This window comes from Crassostrea angulata, chromosome 1, assembly GCF_025612915.1.
Source record: "Crassostrea angulata isolate pt1a10 chromosome 1, ASM2561291v2, whole genome shotgun sequence".
Lineage (NCBI taxonomy): Eukaryota > Metazoa > Mollusca > Bivalvia > Ostreida > Ostreidae > Magallana > Magallana angulata.
Genome location: NC_069111.1, coordinates 19,115,314 through 19,134,799, shown reverse-complemented (window position 1 = coordinate 19,134,799; position 19,486 = coordinate 19,115,314). Strand labels below are relative to the sequence as shown.

The 19,486-nt window shown below is 32.7% G+C and overlaps 2 protein-coding genes across 2 annotated transcripts; one reads left to right on the top strand and one right to left on the bottom strand.

The window, feature by feature from the left end:
- The first annotated feature begins 5 nt into the window (after nucleotides 1-5).
- On the top strand, nucleotides 6-5,209 carry LOC128178836 (receptor-binding cancer antigen expressed on SiSo cells-like). Its single transcript, XM_052846205.1, has 5 exons — nucleotides 6-92; nucleotides 1,577-1,761; nucleotides 2,163-2,321; nucleotides 2,621-2,701; nucleotides 2,950-5,209. Exons 2-5 carry the CDS (start codon nucleotides 1,585-1,587, stop codon nucleotides 3,160-3,162), a joined length of 630 nt encoding a protein of 209 aa, XP_052702165.1. The 5' UTR covers nucleotides 6-92; nucleotides 1,577-1,584; the 3' UTR covers nucleotides 3,163-5,209.
- LOC128178850 (exosome complex component MTR3-like) lies at nucleotides 5,200-17,710 on the bottom strand. The gene is made up of 10 exons (XM_052846229.1): nucleotides 17,049-17,710; nucleotides 15,123-15,272; nucleotides 12,203-12,469; nucleotides 8,222-8,300; nucleotides 7,673-7,847; nucleotides 7,501-7,561; nucleotides 7,210-7,295; nucleotides 6,537-6,596; nucleotides 5,910-6,020; nucleotides 5,200-5,543 (listed from the first exon to the last, which is right to left on the bottom strand). The coding sequence occupies exons 1-10, from the start codon at nucleotides 17,233-17,235 to the stop codon at nucleotides 5,439-5,441; spliced, it is 1,281 nt and encodes a 426-aa protein (XP_052702189.1). The 5' UTR covers nucleotides 17,236-17,710; the 3' UTR covers nucleotides 5,200-5,438.
- Nucleotides 17,711-19,486: the final 1,776 nt, after the last annotated feature.

The window sequence follows — 19,486 nt, the reverse complement described above, 5'->3', positions numbered from 1 at the left end:
CCAATATCCAACTCTCTCAAACGTTTAACTCAAAGAAAAAATAAGCGAATACGTATTGAAGCAATCTGACTCGGAGTGAGGCTTTTTCACAGGTGTCTATTTTCTTTTTATTTACATTTTGATGTTGTTTTGTTAAATCTGTTGGCTTCCATTACAATGCTAATGATTTCATGCAATGAAAATCGTTTATATACAGTGTAGATATCGCTTTAATCGTTACTCAGCATGCTAAACGGATAAAGCTGTTAATATCTCATGGGCTAATTCTCCTTAGACTGTTAGAGAAGTGAACCTATGCCTGTTCCCTTCTATAAAGATAATAGGGTATACATATGAACATTCCTACTAAATGCTTCTTAATTACCGTCCCTCGATTGCCTATTCAGTTGTTTATGAAGAAAGAAAACACATCTTTTTTTTGTGCTGCTACATGTATATATATAAGCAGAGACATAAATGTTTGAATATTTCAAGCTCAAGGGATCTGAAGTACAGTCGATAGATACCATTTGTTATTTGCCTGTTGATCTTGTCTCTTACTTATTATACTTGTATACTGTACTTAAATAGAAAATCATTTATCACCACCAGTTATTTTGCATTATTTAATGTGTTTTACGGTGCAACTGTTGGGGCGAGTGCAGCATTAATTGAATTATATACCAATTTGAGGGTACATAATTATATGTTTCCTGAAGGTAAATAATAAATTACAGAATGGTTTACCAAATGAATGCATTAATGTGATAAAAAATTATTAAAAATAAAATATTTTACGCTCCAGAATACATGTACATGTATAAACATTTATTGTTTACAGTATGACTGTGTAAAGGGTGAAGCCTATGACACAATCACAGTTACACGATCAGATTCATTAGAACGTGCACATTTGGACCCACCTATCTTTTTATTCATTACTCTAAAGGTTGCATGCTCAGTTTAGACATTGTGACCTCATGTTATTAGAGCAGACATCACTCGACAATTTCTGTCAAAGTAACGTAATACTGTGGACAATTTGCCAAGAAAATACCTTATGCAGCTAGTTGCAAACCAGTACTCATGTATTTAGAATTAACAGAACGTTTTATTCATCTTTATTGCATGACATTCTTAAAGACATATTTTAACCAGTTCTCACGAGAACATGACATTGGTAGCCATTTGCAAATTACAAGGAATTGTGGGCATGAATCTGACAACAGAATTTTCAGTATGTCTTCGGTAGCAATTGTTTGAACTTCCTCTTCCGAGTCTTCACTCAGGCATTGTCGTTAGAGCTCGCAGTGATTGCTGGCGCTTCATGCGGATGAGCTGCGCTTGCTATTATTTTTCCAAATTTCACTAAGATGAAGTCAGTCTGTATTAACATTATTTTTTAATCGCATTTCATTTGACAGTTCTGTAATAAATGTATCACTTAAATGGTATATACACTAACTGACATCATAACCGTAAAACTTGGTAATGTAAAAAAAAAAAGAAACTTTCTAAAATGTCATTTGCTTGCATGTTTTCAAGTTTGCAATATGCGATGTCAAAATTCTAATATAATCAAAAATTCACATTTTAGAACTCAGAATGATTAAAGTGATTTGGAATGTCATAAAGAAGATTTTTGGAATTTTATTGACAATACTCTCCCCACTGAAAAGACTAATATGCAGAAGAAAGAGACGTACCTCAGACACGATTTTGCCAATGTCGAACCATTACTCAATTCCGCAAGATTTCAACCAAATGCCTGCAAATACTGAAGTGAGTTTCATTTTTTTGTCATGCAACATATTAAGTAAATTTTGAATGATCTCTTTATATTTTGATAGAAACTTACTGTTAATTACAGACATTCTGTGTATGTGTACATAATCATGTAAAATCACATATTATTACGCATATATATAATATGAATACACTCTGGAAGAATGAATGAATGAAAGTAAATAAGAGTTAACCTGCAGATTTGACAGACCCCTGCAGTACTTTCACAAATCTTTTTGGCATTGACATATTGTGATTATACAATAGATTCTACTTTAATATTATATTTAAGAGCAGAAAACATAATATTGAATTTCAATCTGCCAGTACTCTTTCAGCCATAGTCATGTTGTATGGTCATTACATCCCATTTCTTAACAAATTTTTACTTTCTGTAGGAAGAGTTTCAAGCCTGGGATGACTGGGACTCGGAATCAAAGAGAATAGCGTCCAATGGACTGGCGGGAAATTCAAGGACAAAGAAGGACTCCCTGGAAGAAGAGGATGATATTGATTTCTTTTCAGACATGACGCCAAGAATAAAAAAGCAAAAAAAGGTGTTCTTTCCTTATGTATCAAACATACTCAGTATCTATCTGTCAGATCAAAATGCAATAAAATCTTTTCAAAAACATTTTGGACCACGAATCTGCAAAATCTTATTTCCATGAAAATTTCTCCTTCTTCAGTATTACTGATATCTGTGTTTATTATCTTTATTAGAAGTCATGAAACTGGTAGTTTATTTTACTGTTGAACAAAATTAAAATGAATAAAAATTATCTTTATTAAAATTTTTTGAAGCAAATGAACTTACTTGTAATAACATGTAATTCTTTTTTCTTTTGTTCATTAGGTTTATATTGGAGGAAATACATCATCTTCTCAGTCCAATGCCAATAAATTTGCGCTTTCTGCAGATGTACCCATAAATCATGTATGTCTTGTACAACATCATGAAGAAATATAATATTTCAAGTATTACTATAATTCTAGAGCAAGCTCTAACTGCTTGCACAACAAAGTTAATGTAGAAATGTTATGATGAAAAGCTCAATTGCAGAAAACACAATTGATAGATAATTTATAAATTGTATACTCAATTTGATGAAATTTTTACATATGCTGTTCATGTACAAGCACAAACAGGTCTCTCTATTGATGATGCATATTTTTGGTATTTAGGGTTCAGAGCTAGGGTCTTGGGAGGACACAGAGAATGCCTGGGGGGAGGAGTCTTTGGAGGACCTGTCATGGCAGGCTGACGAAGCCATCAAACAGAGCAGGAAGACGGAGCAGCAGAGACGACTACAGGAACACGCGCGACGGAAAATGGAGAAAGAGCAGGCCCGCAGCAAAAAAGACAGTTCATTCGCTGCCGTCAGGCTAAGCTCTTGATGCTATTTGATTGCAGTGAGTTCATCGTCAAACCCATGTGTCAAACATTCTTGTGTGCAATGGTCATAATACCCCAAAAGAGAGGCAACATTACAAATGATACATAGCATTTATTGTGTACATACATGTAACTTGAGGCTTTGAATTGGTTTGCTATTTGATATCCTGTTTAAATATTTTTTTTAAATTGTTTCCTGGGCATATAGAATGAATTGTAAAACACAAACTACTGGTAAATTACTGGTACAAAAATTATTTATTTACATGTATGTTTTGATAATTTTAGCTGTACCTGCTTGCATTAAGGAATATCAACTGAATGTTACATGTAATTATGTATACAATTATTAGTTAAGTTTTGCTCTGTTTATCTACACTTTAACCTATTAGTGAATAAGAATTAATATATGAAATGCAGAACACATCTGTGCAGCAATGTTAAATTATTTGTTAACTCAATAGAAAGAAGAAACTCTTGATAATATTCTGTAAATAATTTTGAACAGGGTATATTTATTTACTGAATTCAAGAATAAGATTTTTCACTAGAAGACAAAATTTTGTTCTGAAGTTCTATTTATCAAAAGTCAATGCTTTAATATCTAACAGTTAACGTTAACCTAACAACATTGATAAACATTGGAGAACGATAAAAAAAGAAATCAATGTATGTTTAAGGTTAACAGAATGTCATTTACTGTATAAATAGATACTGTAAATAAAAATCATTGACTAGGGAATGAGTTTTTATTGCATACTTGATTTTAGACAATCCTGCTCTAAGCGTGGAATTCATGGATGGTGATTTAAATGTGTGAAAAAAAGATTTAGGGCTGTTTAAAATTTTTGGAATATTTTTAAAAAAATTTAGGATACTTTCTAAAGTTACATGTTCATGTAATTAATTAACATTGATCTGTATTGTGTGAAAGGATTTATTACATTATATAAACACATACTACCATGGTTTCAACGCTTCATTTGAATCTGATCTCTTCCACAAGATGTACATGAATATTTCTTCACGATATTTATCCGATAGAAAACAAGTGACAAATATAATGGACAAATTGTATGATAAGGCCTAACATGTTTAATGTGTTTATTGTGTTATTTTAAACATAAATTATAACCTATTCTTGTTCAGTAGAGGTTATCACTCTTTAAATCTCTAGTCAACCTTTTTTTATAAATATAGTAGAAATATTCTTACTTTGTATATTTATTTACCTTCCTCTACATGATCAATTGAAAAGACTGTCATCTAGAACTAGTACTTGCTGAAGAATTTCCTGGCAACCTTGAAGAAATTGAGTAAAAGCCATGAATCCCCCCCCCCCATTTTCCTCCATTTAATGTCAATTATTTGCTCTAAAATTCAATAGTTCATTTCTTCAAATAAATTCCCTCCCATTATATATTTATGAATCTCTGAATGAAAAGAAACTGTCATATATAAGTAAACATGTACTTGAATGATTTGTGTAAGTATGATGCAATGTATATTGGAATGAAGATTATATTATATTCTGGGTTTATACTGGTAATGTGGTTGCAATTTTGTTTTCTTTAAACGGAAATTCCCAGTCTTGCTGATTTATAAATTGTGTACTGGTATATGTATCACTGAATTTGTCATTAAAAATATTTTATTCATTGTTTAATACTGGTTTTTGTGCTTTTCTCTGTATATATGCATTTGATAAAGTCCTTTAGCCATAGCTTGGTGAAAAGTGCCAATGATGTAGATTTTATGATGTTTCCTGGTCTGTACAAGTTGTTATATTTATATTACAAATCTATATTCGAAGTCTGAATTCTAACATGACAAGCTTCATATAGATACTAAATGTACAACATATATGAACAAGATCAGAAATTTTGCTGAACAGATGATAATTTGCCACTGCATGTTAACAAGTGACACAACAATTAGTTTGACAAAGAGCATATTTGGGTATTAAAATTTGAATGTTAATAGATACTTCTCATGGAATGTGATACACAATGTTTAATTTCAAAATATTAAATCAAAACTTTTCATTAACATGTTTATTTCAATCACAAAATGACACTACATAAATTTCAATACAGCAATGTCAAATGTCACAAATTGCATTAACCAGATATAAAGACGGTTCTGTACTGTTTAACAGTATATACCAGGATACAACTGCATCAGATCCAATCAAAGTTCTTTGAACTATGGATATTACTGAACAAAGACTGTAAATGAAAGATCATAAAGCTGAATATAATGACTATGGAATTATGGGTCACGTCACATGATCACTGGACAACCTATCCTCCACTGCTTTAGCCACTGCCTGCTGGAGAACTGGGTACAGTTTCTGACAAACATCAACACATTGTTTGGTGCCCTGCAGAGAATGAAAGCCATTGTTAAGTTTTCATTTTTCTCTCAGAAATTTTGAACTTATAGGTAAAATACAGGTACAGATATCAGGGTACTTAAGAACCATATGATAGCTGAAAATAAACATGCTGGATAAACCAAAATACTGTGTATTAGTATATAGTTTTTTTCCCAAATGAATCAAGGCACAAGGCAAAATCAAGTATCATATGTTACTGGTTCCATGATTTTGACTTAATGGTAAATCTTTCACTTGATATGAAGAACTAGACTAAGTGGTATTTATCTGAGGAATCAATGTGTGAATTCCAGTGCAAGAAGGGTACCATCGATATTACCGGGGTAAAATTAGACACAATTACAAGTATACCTTATTTAGTAATTCAAATTCCACTTCGCCCTTGGAGGTGATGGCCGACACCTGATTGAGGGACGGCATCAGCCCCAGGGTCACGCTGCCATTCCCCGCCTCATTGTCATTCTGAATAAGAATCTCATACTATTAACAAGTGGATATGTGATGTATATTTACATGTATATGATCTCACATCATATCTTAGGAAATATGGTTATTTTCCTAATTTTTTTTTTCAATGTTCATACACAATGTCATTTAAATTACCCAATTTTTTATACAATGTTCATACACAATGTCATTTACCCAATTTTTTATACAATGTTCATACAAAATGTCAATACACTTTTTGTGACATAGTATATGTACCAAAATTATTAAAAAATGTATATATTTTTCCTACCACCTCATTAGACTGAATCAGATTTATTTCCCTTAGAAACACAAACCACTACAATGTGTATCAGTTGCTCACAGTACTGTTTTCTTTAAAGCTGCTTGGTCCAATTTTTTTTAGGTTTTTACAGTATCAAATAATTTTCCATACAAACCAATTATCTTAGAAAGTTATGGACTGATATTTGATATAAAATCGAACAAAGCAGCTTTTAGAATTTTCTCCAAACAAATTCCCACACTGACCTCTGCTTTGTAATCTTCTGATTCTGTGGGGTCTATGAACACTTCAGAGGGAGTAATTCTCTACAGAGGAAAAAGTATTATTTTCAAAGTTTGCTTACTGTTATGAAAATTGTTTATCATTGCAGACACATGCAAATATATTTGATGGGCATAAAAGCATGTGTCATTTCAGTATTTTAGTGCCTGGTAAATTAAGAATATTTTAATTCATTTGTCTGTGTGTGTATGTGTCAGATACAGTTATATCCTAGCTTCAGGATTGTGTTTTTATCATTTTATCAAAAGTTATTATTTCCAAATACATGTACCGACAAATGGTATTTGTTCATCATACAAGAATGGTTGGAATAGTGCATTGTTACACTTGTGTAGAAATATTATGGACATAGTTTAACCTTTATAAAATCATTGTTATTTACAGTGGAACTACTACATTTGTATTAATACCAGTGTACAAATGTGCAAAACTGTGGAGCAATGTTATGCCAAAAGCATATGTCTGAATGGGAGGCTAACCAGACCATTGCACTTTTAAGCTCTATACTGTATCATTTATATATTGTAAAAAAATAGTGATATTTTGACTGTAAATATCCGTACATACATGTAACTTTCTTTGTGCCGGAAGATAGATGTGTTTTAAATATACACTGTTCGATGTATTTTGACTTACAGCTGAGCATCCCACCACCAGGTCGTACATCTCTATCCCTGCATTAGCCAGAGCCACTGAGGCACAGGTCAAAGAGGCTGCTAAAGCTAAAAATAATGAAAAGACTCGATTAATTCCTTATGCTGATATCAAGGCAAGCCATATGTCAAAAACATCTGACATGTATGTTTGCTACAAAACAGTCCAGTAAAGGGATAAAATAAGGTGGCATCAAGAATGTTTATATGCAAGAGTCATGTGTTCACTTTTTTAATAATTTTTTTTCCATCAACAACACAAACTTATACTTACGAGAGCCGTCATTTTGTAACACAGTCACATATACATTCACTTGAGCTTTGGGGAATTTATCCTGAAATAAGCAAATCAACAAAATCAAAGACAATGACAAATGTACCAGTATACCTACAGTATTCAGCAAAATTATCAATAGAGTGTAAGCATGGTACTGACTAAGACTTACCATACGGACAGCAGGTTCCAGGGCATCCTGTAACTGACAGCTGTAATCTCTCTCCTCATTGTCCTGTTGATACTGGCGACGAACTCGACATGAGAAGGTCGCGAACTTAAACTCACAGGTCAGCTGACCCTTCATGCTGAATTCCTCCTTCTTTGTTACTTCTCTTGGTCCATATCTAATGTTGATAGAAAATCATCATATCATATTTTTTTTAATTTATATGCATAGAATGTACAATACAAGTACATCCTTACAACATACATAGTATATATGTTTACACAGCAAATACCTGTAAGTATTATACTATAGTTTTACTTAATCTATTTTTGTTTTGTGTGTCACAAAATGGGGGTAAATGGGGTTGATATGTAACCCTTTTTTCATATCTATCTGTCTTTTTCTTTTGCAGTTCAAAAAGTTGCTAAGTTAACAGTAAATTATATTTACTATGATGTAAAAGTAATCAGAAAAAATTAGACCAATTGAAAAAAACTGGATAGACAGTAAATGTACATGAATATTGTATGTTAATAGATTTAAAGGACTTACACAGCGCACATAACTTTTGTCTCATTCTGTTCAATGTAGGCTGATCCTCGGGCCTGACTTATGATCCCAGCCTTTAGAACTGTATAATGAAAACAAAGCAATTAACACCTGAAAACTGTTTTATTGTAGTTCGTCCCAAAATATTCATGCAGCACATTTGGATGATCTATTTATTCATTAAAAGTTATTTATTTATTTATTAAAAATACATACCTGTGAAAGAAGTGCAATTGAAATAATTTTATAAATGAAAGGGAATATATCCAAATTAACATTGTTCACACATCAATGATCATACATCGTTATCATAACATCATTGGAACCCATATTTCATTTGGAAAAATTCATAGGAATGAAAACAGATTACGGAGATTAATAATGGGAAATGTTGATGTCTTTTCTCAATTTTAAGTAACTCGTACAATTTTTCGATGTTATCATTTGGGTCTGCGCAAAACAAAATCCCAGTGGACGTACATAACATTTTTTTGCCATGTATTGAAACCTGATAAGTTATAGGATACGTTCCAAAGAAGAAATCTTAGAAATTTTCCATACTTTTAAATGAACATTGTTTTAATTCTGAAGTATTAATAAATATTGAGTAATGAAGCAAAACGTGAATCAAGGATATCTTGGAACAGAGTATAAAACATGTCATATTATATATAGGTAGTAGTAGTAAGAGTATCATGAGTTACACTATGGTTTAACAAATTTCTTATACTTATCTTCATGAACATGAAATTCATTCTTATATTTTTTTAGTTTTGATGTACGTACATATAGGTCTGACTTGTTCTGGTTTTCTTCCGTCTTTTCTTTTTCCATCTCGAAGAATTTTCTATAATACAGAGAGTCAGTAATTGTAGAGCCACTTTTAATACTTGGTTAAACATATGTCAGACAATGAAATAATTTCCTACCTTTGCGAGCCATGTTTATCAACTTTGATCAGAAATTATAGCAAAGTGTTTTCATTCATACTCTACAACCCATAAGTTGAGTAGAGTCTGGATCAGGGACCTTTGGTTTTTGTAAAATACTGTAAAATGTGATACACTGCTAGGTTATGTGCATCATATATTGTTTCTGTTTTTAAATGCGTTCATATGATAATGTTTTTGTTTGTTAGTGCAATATTCCTGTGTACAATTTCCCTGGGTTGACGTAAGCCACGGGTTTTGACACATACCTGTATCGTGCGACGAATAACATGAATAAGCAGATAAGTAGAATGAATAAGATATTTACCTCTCTCGTCTTTTTATCTACAAGTAAAACTGATGGATCAAATGAATCCTCTGGACCATTAATTCGCCTTGAGTCTGTTGGCATCTTTGTTTCAGAGTGTAGTTCTGTTTATGACGTTAAATCACACTATTTACAAAAGCTCACGATTTTATCATGGGCGCAGCCATGTTGGAATATTGTAAGACATAAACTTCCAACAAAGGAAATACGAAATCCGAAAAGGTGTGGGAGCTATAAAAATGACCGCAAGAATATAATGTCTTAAATCTTAAACAAAAAAGTAGATTAAGAATACTAGATCCATAGATAAGTAGTTCCAGAAAATTTTAAAAGGTTAGTGGGAAAGATCCGATCCGAGTTCTATAAAGTTTCCCCGGGGGGGGGGGGGGGGGGGGGGTCTAGTAAAATAATGGTTTTTTACCAAGATACTCGAAGATGTTAGAAATGAAAAATTATAATAAATTTGGAAGTGGTTCGACTGCTCGAATTATTGGTTAAACAACAACTAAAAAAAAAAAAAAGAATATTGATTAAGGAATCATTCTTTGAATATTACGACTGAGGTAATCAAATACGATCGAAATTCAATAAACATGATAAAGCTCGAAGAGCTTTATGATAGATTTGATCACACAAATAATATTTGATCGCCTTATAATATTCAAAGAATGATTCCTAATCATTACTTATATCTATATAAGTTTCAACAATGACTGCAGTTAAACTTTTTTGTTAATTTTTTTTTCAAACGTATTTTTATTTATTTGAATTGTTGTATATTGATATCTAACAACAATGAGATTTGCTGGATAATGGCTGAACAAATATTTTGGAAAGATCATTTTTTCTGAACTATTTCGATCGTTATATAGTTTGAGAAACATTAAAAATAACGCCGGGAAAGCAAGGCTCGAGACATTTACATAGGTATTCCCATTTTGGCTCCTCCGTCTATATACAAATGTAACTTTTTCAACGCCACTGCATCTTTTTAAAGTATTTTACCAATGAATTTGCAGAAAAGAAATATTAACCACTAAAAAGCATTTCATTGTTTAAAAGATTCATACTTTTACAAGCAAGGGAGTTGTAGAACTTGACTGTTTTATGCTAACATACTTTAAAACTTTCTCAGAAAAAAAAAGAAATGATTTGACTTGAAATTCTATATACCACTTCATCTAAAAAGAATGTTTTCTATCCGAAAACAAACTTTTAAACTACTTAAAAAACCTCATTTATGAATTTATAAATGAATGTAATTTCTGGAAAGAAGCTCTGTAAAATATGTTTGGTTATACCCCCAAAAAATAATATTATATAAATATGTTTATTACAAAACAAAATAAGTAAAGGAAAACAGTTGACGTTTATTTTCAATTTTATTCTTGTCGTGCAAAAACCCCTGCATCCGTCTAGTGTTGACTAGATCGGAGATACATATCCTGACAATCGTGTACACCAGTGACAAACGATGTATAGACTACCAAACAAAACAAATCAACATTCCGGAAAACGACGAATTCCATACCAAAAAGTGGCGTCAATTTCCCTTGTTATCAATTGCTAAATATGAAATAATTCTGTGTACCTGGTTTTCATGAGTTAAAGAATGATTTTTTCATTTAGACGTAACGTTAACATTCCAAGGACTACTTCATACAGTCGAAACTGGATCTATCGAAGACATCTATTTTATGCTTAGGAACAATTTAATATAGAAACTCGAAATCACATTGGCATTATATAAACTTGTAGATAGTTACAAAGCCGAAAGAGGATAGTCCTTGAAACTGCAATATTTATTTGTCCTTTTTTAACGCTTTTTTAAACTCTCTACTGTCCATTAGCACCGTGTACATTATTTACATTTTTGTTCGAATCATGCACCATCATTGCCCGTAAGTACAAATTCGGATACACAACGAAAACAATTAACGAAAAAAGGGCATGTCTTACTGACCGATAGCGGACAATAAATAAATCGCTTTGTTGACAATGATAAACATTAATCTTTTTTCACAATTTTTTAAAATAGCGACATCTCTTGTTACGCATTTATAATTTTTTTTTTTCAAAATTTAGGCAATTCAGAATTCAATTTATTTTTATTTAAAAATAAGCGAAAATATCCTAAGTACGAATAGTCCTGATTTCTTTCATCATCAACAGATTGAGAACACAATTACACTTTTTGAGCTAAGCTTAAAACAATAGATTTGAAAAGTTCCATATCATTTCTATTTGATTTTTGACCTGGCGTCGAGTGTTTGAATAAGGGCGTGTTAAATTAAAAGCATTTATAAAAGTAAAATTGTCTGTAATATCACAGACACATTCCGAAATTTTACGATGACTTAAAACGGAATGTGTTGCCCTATGCAAGAACGTATAGATAATTTTTTAGTCATTGATCTGTGGTTTAACTATTGAATAAATTACACTGTACATGTATACGGAAACTACACATACTAACAGCATTGACAATAATGACTGTTTCAGAACAGTCCATAAATAACAATTAAAACATTACATCAGTCATTATATACATCAACAACACAGTCTTGTAACAAATATGTAACCAAAATAAATAAGCACCATTTGAAGTCTTGGAAAAGCTTGTTTCCGACCCGAATATTTTTGTCTCTCCTATATTCAGAAGAATCTAAAACCGGAACTTCCGTCCCAGTTGTGGACTGGCCTTTGGATTAAAGAGTTTGCCGGAACTTTTATTAGATCCTTTTTGATTGGCGGCTTGTATTCTCTGCTCCAGCCGCGGGTCAAGACGCGAGGATTTGATTGGTGGAAATAGTTCTCTCTTCCGTTGTACTTTCTGCGCTTCCTCCCACTGCTGGCCGCCGATGTAGATGCAAATTCCGGCAGCAATGTCCACAATGAGGCCGATTATCACAAAAGCACACGACCAATTTAGGCTGTACTGTAGTGACGTCATGGCTGAACCAAACATGATGACACTGATAAATCCGAACAAAGCTGAAATACAGAAAAAATACATCAAATATATGTGTAATGCATATAAAATATGTCTAGCGTCATTTTTGTTATTCTAAAGTAAGCGCATGCACTAGTACTCTATTGAGAAATCAATTTTTCAAAACAGACATATAATTCATGACAATAATTTGCATACATACACGTATTGTTTTTCAACATGGGAAACATGCACATGTTTGACAATCTGATTGAATACCCTCAACCTCCTAATACATTCATCAGTCCATGTAAGGAGAAGGGGGTGGTGGTTTTAATCAGACTGATGTTGGAAAAGCATTGGATATACGAATTTAATGTTCATGATTTCCAAATACTGGGCCGAGGGGGGGGGGGGGGGGTGATAATTTCATTGAATACTTATTATAATTATATATTACCTCGCCTGATGACGTTTTGAGTAATTTACCCGCCCTTTTTAGATTGTGAAGTAAATAGGATTAGACTACTGTTTTCTTAATGACTAAGAAGTTGAAATATACATTTAAATTTCATTGTAATTCTTAATGAAGCTTAGTAAACCTGGTAAATTTTATCCAGGTCCTTTCAACAAGTAACAATCGCTAGCCATTGTTATACAAAGTAATCATCTTTGGGTATTTCTTAGGATAATAACTTTCTTTACATTAAAATAAAAACTGGGAGAATATCCAGTCCCTTTCCTTTACCCCCTAGATGGTTAATAGCATTGGACTCGAGCGAGTAATTGGGTCTACATTTCTATATCTTTATCAACATGAGTAGGCCTAGTTGAGTGTAATATATAGGCAAAGATCTAGGCGGTGTTTTAAAACGCCGTGAATGTGGATTGTTTCGCATACACAATTCCGGTTTTATTTGTCGAACCTTAGTCCGCAATATCAGAACATAGAAGAAAATCACTCCCAAATATCTTCAAAACAACGTTTTATGCAGTAAACGGCGGTGCCATGTATAGGTCGAACAAAAAACTGGCAGATTATTCATTTGTAGATTATCGTCGTTTACGGTAATCCTTTGACACCCGGGCGTAGCGTCATTATCGGAGGGCGCCCATCTTCATACATATTTCTACACCATTCATATGTCTGAATGACCCGTTGTTTAAAGGCATCTGTCAACTAGCCATCTAATTTAAGATCTAAATTATCCAAGTTCATTTAGTTCACAGCTCTGTGATCGAAGTTCAGTTCTAGACCAATCACTATCTCGCGACTGTTACATAATAAAGGGGAAAAAAACTTTAATTAAATCAAAGCAATAAACATATACCGCAAAAACCATAATATGTCAACGTAATAAGCCATGCATGAACTTTGATCAGTTGGCAAATCATTAATTGGTATAAAAATTTTTTTCTCAAGGACACAGAAGGAATTCAAACTTGATTATACCTCATCAAACATTGAATTTACAGCATAAATTAATTAAGGAATTTTCCTGAATTGTTCATGTATGGGTCTTTTCCGCACTAAATATTTATAAATAAATGTAAAGACGGATGGTGTTGTTAATTAGTTGAGATTAAATAATTCAATTTTATCAAAGGTCAGGAATATTTGTGAAATAAATTATTTTTTGATGGAACAAAATTAATGTATATTATACATTTTTTAACACTTTTTTGCATTAAATTTTATATAAATCTATAAATTAACTTCATTAGAGCTCTATACAAAAACGAGCATTTTAAACTTAGGAAATTACGTTAAAAAAGAGAGAAAATTCCCTCATTATTGCTTTGTATTTCTCTAAAACTTATTCTCTATGTCAAAAACCACACAATTGTTTAAAATGTACTTAAAAAACGAATGCGGATAATCAAATTTATATATAAAAGATTACTATAGTATGGAATGATTGCAACTTATACATGTATATATGCTTATTTATTTTACCAGTATTGGTGGGCGTATAGTGCAGATCGCAAATTATTTGGTAACTGGGGGAAAGTAGTTTTTAAAGAAATAAATGTTTTTTAAAATTATCAGAATGAAAACAACTATGCTCATATCATGCTATTTAAACGTGATATATTATATAAAGTTGTTGTTTAAATAAAAAGCATCGATGAATCTGCCAAGCAATGAATTTTTTTTAGTGAAGATGACTAGAGTTATTTAATATACATCGCATAGATCAAATACATTTTAAATTGATGAAATGAACATGACCGGGTCGTAAAGATACTTGTTAACTAGGTTGATGTTAAGAAATGAAGATATGTACCTCCGTTCGCAAATTTTACCAGAAATTGATTATATGTGCAAACTTGTTGTAATCGGATTTTGGGGCATTGATCCTATTCTATACTGCCACCCGATAAATTTTTAAAATTCAATTCATTGTAACTGTTTTCAATCTGCGGGGCAGGAAAGGGAAAGCGGATTGTCTGTAAATTCAAAAATTATACAACCGAAAATTCATTTTCTCGAAATTTTTGAATTTACTGTCAAATCATATTTTTTCGTCGATATGCATGTACGAGTGTATACCCACGTCCCAATATTTCACCTAAAATATTATAAATACTTGTTTTACCCGTAAAACAACGTACATAATTAGGAATATGACTTTATCTACCATCTACAATCCATCCCTACCCCGCCCCACCCCCCAAGACACACACTTCTAACGTTTATCATAAAGTACCAACCTGTCGCAAAAGCGGTAAATGCCGCACCCCTGGACACTGATCGCTCGTTGAACAGACCACACATGTAAAGCAGCATCAGTAGAAGGACGAGGTAGAGACCACATAACGTGAAGATCTGAAGCACCGCCGCCCCCATAATGGCCCCCTTCTCTGCAACAGAAATTACATTCATATCTATATATTGAAAAACAATAGTTTTAAGACAACGGTAGTATTAGGTAACTTTTCAGTAGCAGCTGCAGTGGTATACATGTACACTAAAAGTTGAAATATATAATTTTCAATTCAAGTTTCCAAACCCACCCAAACGGAATAGGTTTGACAAAGTTAATGTTATGAAATTTTTTTCGTCTTTTTTCATTTTTATTTTTAAATTTTTTTGCCTGTCAATGGGTTTCAGTTGCCCTTTTGTAAACAGTGGTAAATATGTATGTGTACGATATCATGTACAGAAAAGACCATTATGGCAAAACGTGTGGTCATTATTTCATAATATCATAGTGAAACTTCATGAGCATACTTTCATGGGATCCAATAGACAAAGGGTGTGGTCATTTTTTATCTTGTCCAATTGTTTGGCTGATAGGTCCAACCTGAGATATATCTATATTAGGGCGATCACTAACAGACCCATTCTTCTTTATCAAAAAATATTCAGAACTGGAAGAGACATAGAGTAAGTCTTTTTTTTTTCTTTTTTTTTTTTGCTTTTTAAGGGGGTGTCTTTTTTTCCCACCCGCTTCCTAAAAAAATACAAACAAACAGAATGTCCCCAAAATCATTGTGATACATGTGTGTCAATATTTTCTCGTATTAATTAGTGAGCAAACTGTAAGTGTTGGTGCTCCGTTGGTGTTTATTTTCCTTCTTTTGAAATTGAAATCAGTGTTACACTATATATAAAATAACACTACAGAGTTTGCAGATCCAGTTATTTCAAGTCTATAAGGTTCGCTTCCATTTATAATAATTTGTGTACTGTAGAATAAAATGTTTATTCTAGGCACAGGGCTTTGACCAAATTCAATTTGCGGCATTGCTTGATACGCTGTATTTACACAGTACAGAGAGCTCAATAACAAGGGTGTATTAGTATTTATAATCCAATCGCAATCACAATTTTTCTTTACATCTCAATATATATTTTTCAGTTTATAATTCGCAAAAAGATGGACAAATAATATATGATAACATATGCGCATTGAAAACGCACATGAAGATTTTTTTACAGTGAAATTTTAAATAAATCGCATTTTCCTACTGTAATACAACAGTATGCACATACGTATATTTTGCACTTAAAAGAATGTATATGTTATATATAAATTTTAATAACTTGTCTCATTGACAATTATTTGAATTTATGAAACATAATCCATTTTAGTATGTGGTTTGCTTGGAAAAATACATGGACATTTTGCTTGAAAAAAAAAAACATGGACAGAAAAAACGTTCAAGCAAATAAGTAATATGTTGAACTATCCTATACCATTTCAAATGTATACTGCATAAATATATTTTGTTTTAATGATTGAAATATTTTTAATTTATCGAATATCACCAATAAAGAATATAAGGTACTTCAAACTTAATACATGTATCTTGATATTATGAAAGCAATAAAGAAGGACACACTATATCAAAGAGTAAGTACTATTGTACTTCTACAGTAAGTGATTTCATTTTTCAATCATTCCCTACCAGCGTTCTTATAAAAAAAAAGTACGAGATTTGTTGCACTAACTAAATATTAATTTCCTTTTCCTGAGAAAAATGAAGGAGAATGATTTAACAATGCATAGTATATTCAACAATTATTTGTTGCACTATCAAGATATTAAATTTGATTTTTCTAAGAAAATATGGGAGAATGATTAAACTATCGTTAAGTTAAACAATGCATACGGTATCTCCAACAGTTATTACCTGACTTTCCGTGGTAGAAGACATGGGTGTCGTAACAGTACGACCCGTCACACGTGGTGAAAAGTCCAGCGTTCACGGAACTGTCGCTGGTGGCCCAGTATCGGGTGCCAAACCCAATCGTGAAAAAGAGGGCCCCCACCACTTGCACCACACAGCCGATCCAGTCTAACCCCACCCGGCAATTCATCCCGTGTCCTTGTCACCACACAATTTCCCGAACCATGAAACAATCAGACTCAGTTGGTTACGGGATATTAATTCCAGGCTCAAGTCATCTGGTTTGCATGCGGAAAAAATCGCGTTCGATTATACACTTTCCGAAACGCTTTGCTCTTTCAACCCTCTTCCTATTCACAAGTTCCTCCAAATTTCGGTTCAGTTGTTTATGTTGATATAACTATACGAGGATAGAATCTTTATTACTTTTCCTGTTATTTTCGATATCTCTTGAATAAAAAATCCTCCTAACAGAGAAATGACTTTTCCTTTGAATGGTCCTATCTATCCCGCTAGCAATTGCTTTCTATGGCCATGCTAATGTCTTGAATCCAAACCCACTTTATCTAAGTCAAACATTGTCGCACCGAGTTGAAATCACAACCGTCGATATTTGGCCCGATATATTAAACATACACCTTCCCCAAATCTTTCAATACATACTTTGTAGATCTTTTAAACACCAGACCTCGCGGGGCACCCGAGGGGAGTACCAATTAGTCTCAAAATGCAGGTTTTTAAATTTTTTATGCACAAGCTTTAGAAAATATTAAATCCTCACTGCGATGAAAGATTAATTTTCCATTTAAGCATCTAGTGCAGTTCGCCATAACCCGGATTTATGGAATGACGCACAGAAGAACTTTGGGACTTACATTATATGGACAAAGAAGTCATTATTTTTAAGAATTGTGATTTCTAAAAGATTACTTCATTTATCGAGAGTGTTTGTTTAAAAAGACAAAACAGGTGTTTACGTGCGTGTAGAACGTTAAAACTAATGTTATGAGACCAAACACAGATTTAATATTTTAGAATTGTGATTCATATGTATTATCTAATTCATTCAAACTTATTATAGTGAAAAGCAAATGGATTAAACTCATTTATATTGCCATTACGCGCAGCCATGGCGTTAGATATGGAAATTAGATTACAGTCACCCCCTTCCAGAAAAAACCCCCCACAAAACACACAACATGTTTATTCAATTGTCTTAATAGAATTTTAGACTATAGACTCTGATATATATACAAATACAATTTACTTTTATCAGATCCGATAAAGATATAAAATTGAACATGTGCAAATTTTTCAGGCACGTATAAAAAGTCAAAAAGTCAGTTTTTTTTAATGTCAGCGTGGGTAGAAGGTGGAGGAGGCAAGAGAGAGAGAGAGAGAGAGAGAGAGAGAGAGAGAGAGAGAGAGAGAGAGAGAGAGAGAGAGAGAACTTTATGGCAAGAAAAAAGAATAATAACTAAGAAAAACTTCTAAAGTAAGCATTTGGAAAATGACGTGGGGGGGGGGGGGGGGGCTGATATATACGACGTGCCTGACTGCCTGACTTGTGATACTTCATGTTGCGAATACCGAATAATTGTCCGGTCATGAAAATGTAAAAAGCATATAAATCTTTGAATTCTGATATATTTGAAATAGACATGTACAATTCATCAAACTAAAAGAACATTATTTGCTCTTGTGATACGGGCGTGTGCCCCCCCCCCCCCAACCACCAAAAGGTAAAATTTAAAACTGAATATAGTTTAATATTTTAAATCACAGTGCTTTAATTGGCACAATCTGTGCAAACTAATTCGTATATGTATATGCAATATACCTATTATAGTGGTATATATTATACATGAATACGATTTAGAAAAAAAAATTGCACAGATTGTGTCAAACCCCGGTGGTTGAAATGAGCTTTTAGTATTGTTTTACCATTATTCTAAAAATCACATATATATATGTAAATTTTCCCTAGCTAAAGGTAAATTTAGATGAAATAATAATAACCCTGATATAGAAATTTGCATCGAAATCTAAACCCATACATGGTTTGATGCCCGCCTACGACAAACTAGACGTTTGCATTGCAAGGGTGCTTACTGCTTAAACAAATGCAAAATACGGGTTCTGTATTCATAATCTGTTTCAGTAATGCACATTCTTAAAAACTAAAAAGAAAACCATTCAAAGACCATTAATCTTGCTAATTTTATTTCCGTCGTTGGGTCCTAATCCCCCATTGGGGCCCCACCTAACTTTGTCCCGTACCATGATCTCGCTCAACATGTAAATACTCAGATAGGTATAGTAGGTATACCTTTTCGCAAGTGTCTTTAATTTCTAAAGATTTCGTGTCACCTTAATCGATTTTGTTCTGTTTGAACAGAATTTTAATCACGGACTTGTGTTGCATGGAATCATCAAATCTG

Excerpts from the sequence above, each read along its gene's own strand:
- LOC128178836 (XM_052846205.1), top strand. The coding sequence starts at position 1,585 with ATGATTAAAGTGATTTGGAATGTCATAAAGAAGATTTTTGGAATTTTA. Across the intron at positions 1,762-2,162 it reads AAATGCCTGCAAATACTGAA|GAAGAGTTTCAAGCCTGGGA; the intron begins GTGAGTTTCATT and ends TACTTTCTGTAG. Across the intron at positions 2,702-2,949 it reads CAGATGTACCCATAAATCAT|GGTTCAGAGCTAGGGTCTTG; the intron begins GTATGTCTTGTA and ends TTTGGTATTTAG.
- LOC128178850 (XM_052846229.1), bottom strand. The coding sequence starts at position 17,235 with ATGAATTGCCGGGTGGGGTTAGACTGGATCGGCTGTGTGGTGCAAGTG. Across the intron at positions 15,273-17,048 it reads CTTCTACCACGGAAAGTCAG|AGAAGGGGGCCATTATGGGG; the intron begins GTAATAACTGTT and ends TTTCTGTTGCAG. Across the intron at positions 7,848-8,221 it reads ACAAAAGTTATGTGCGCTGT|ATATGGACCAAGAGAAGTAA; the intron begins GTAAGTCCTTTA and ends TATCAACATTAG.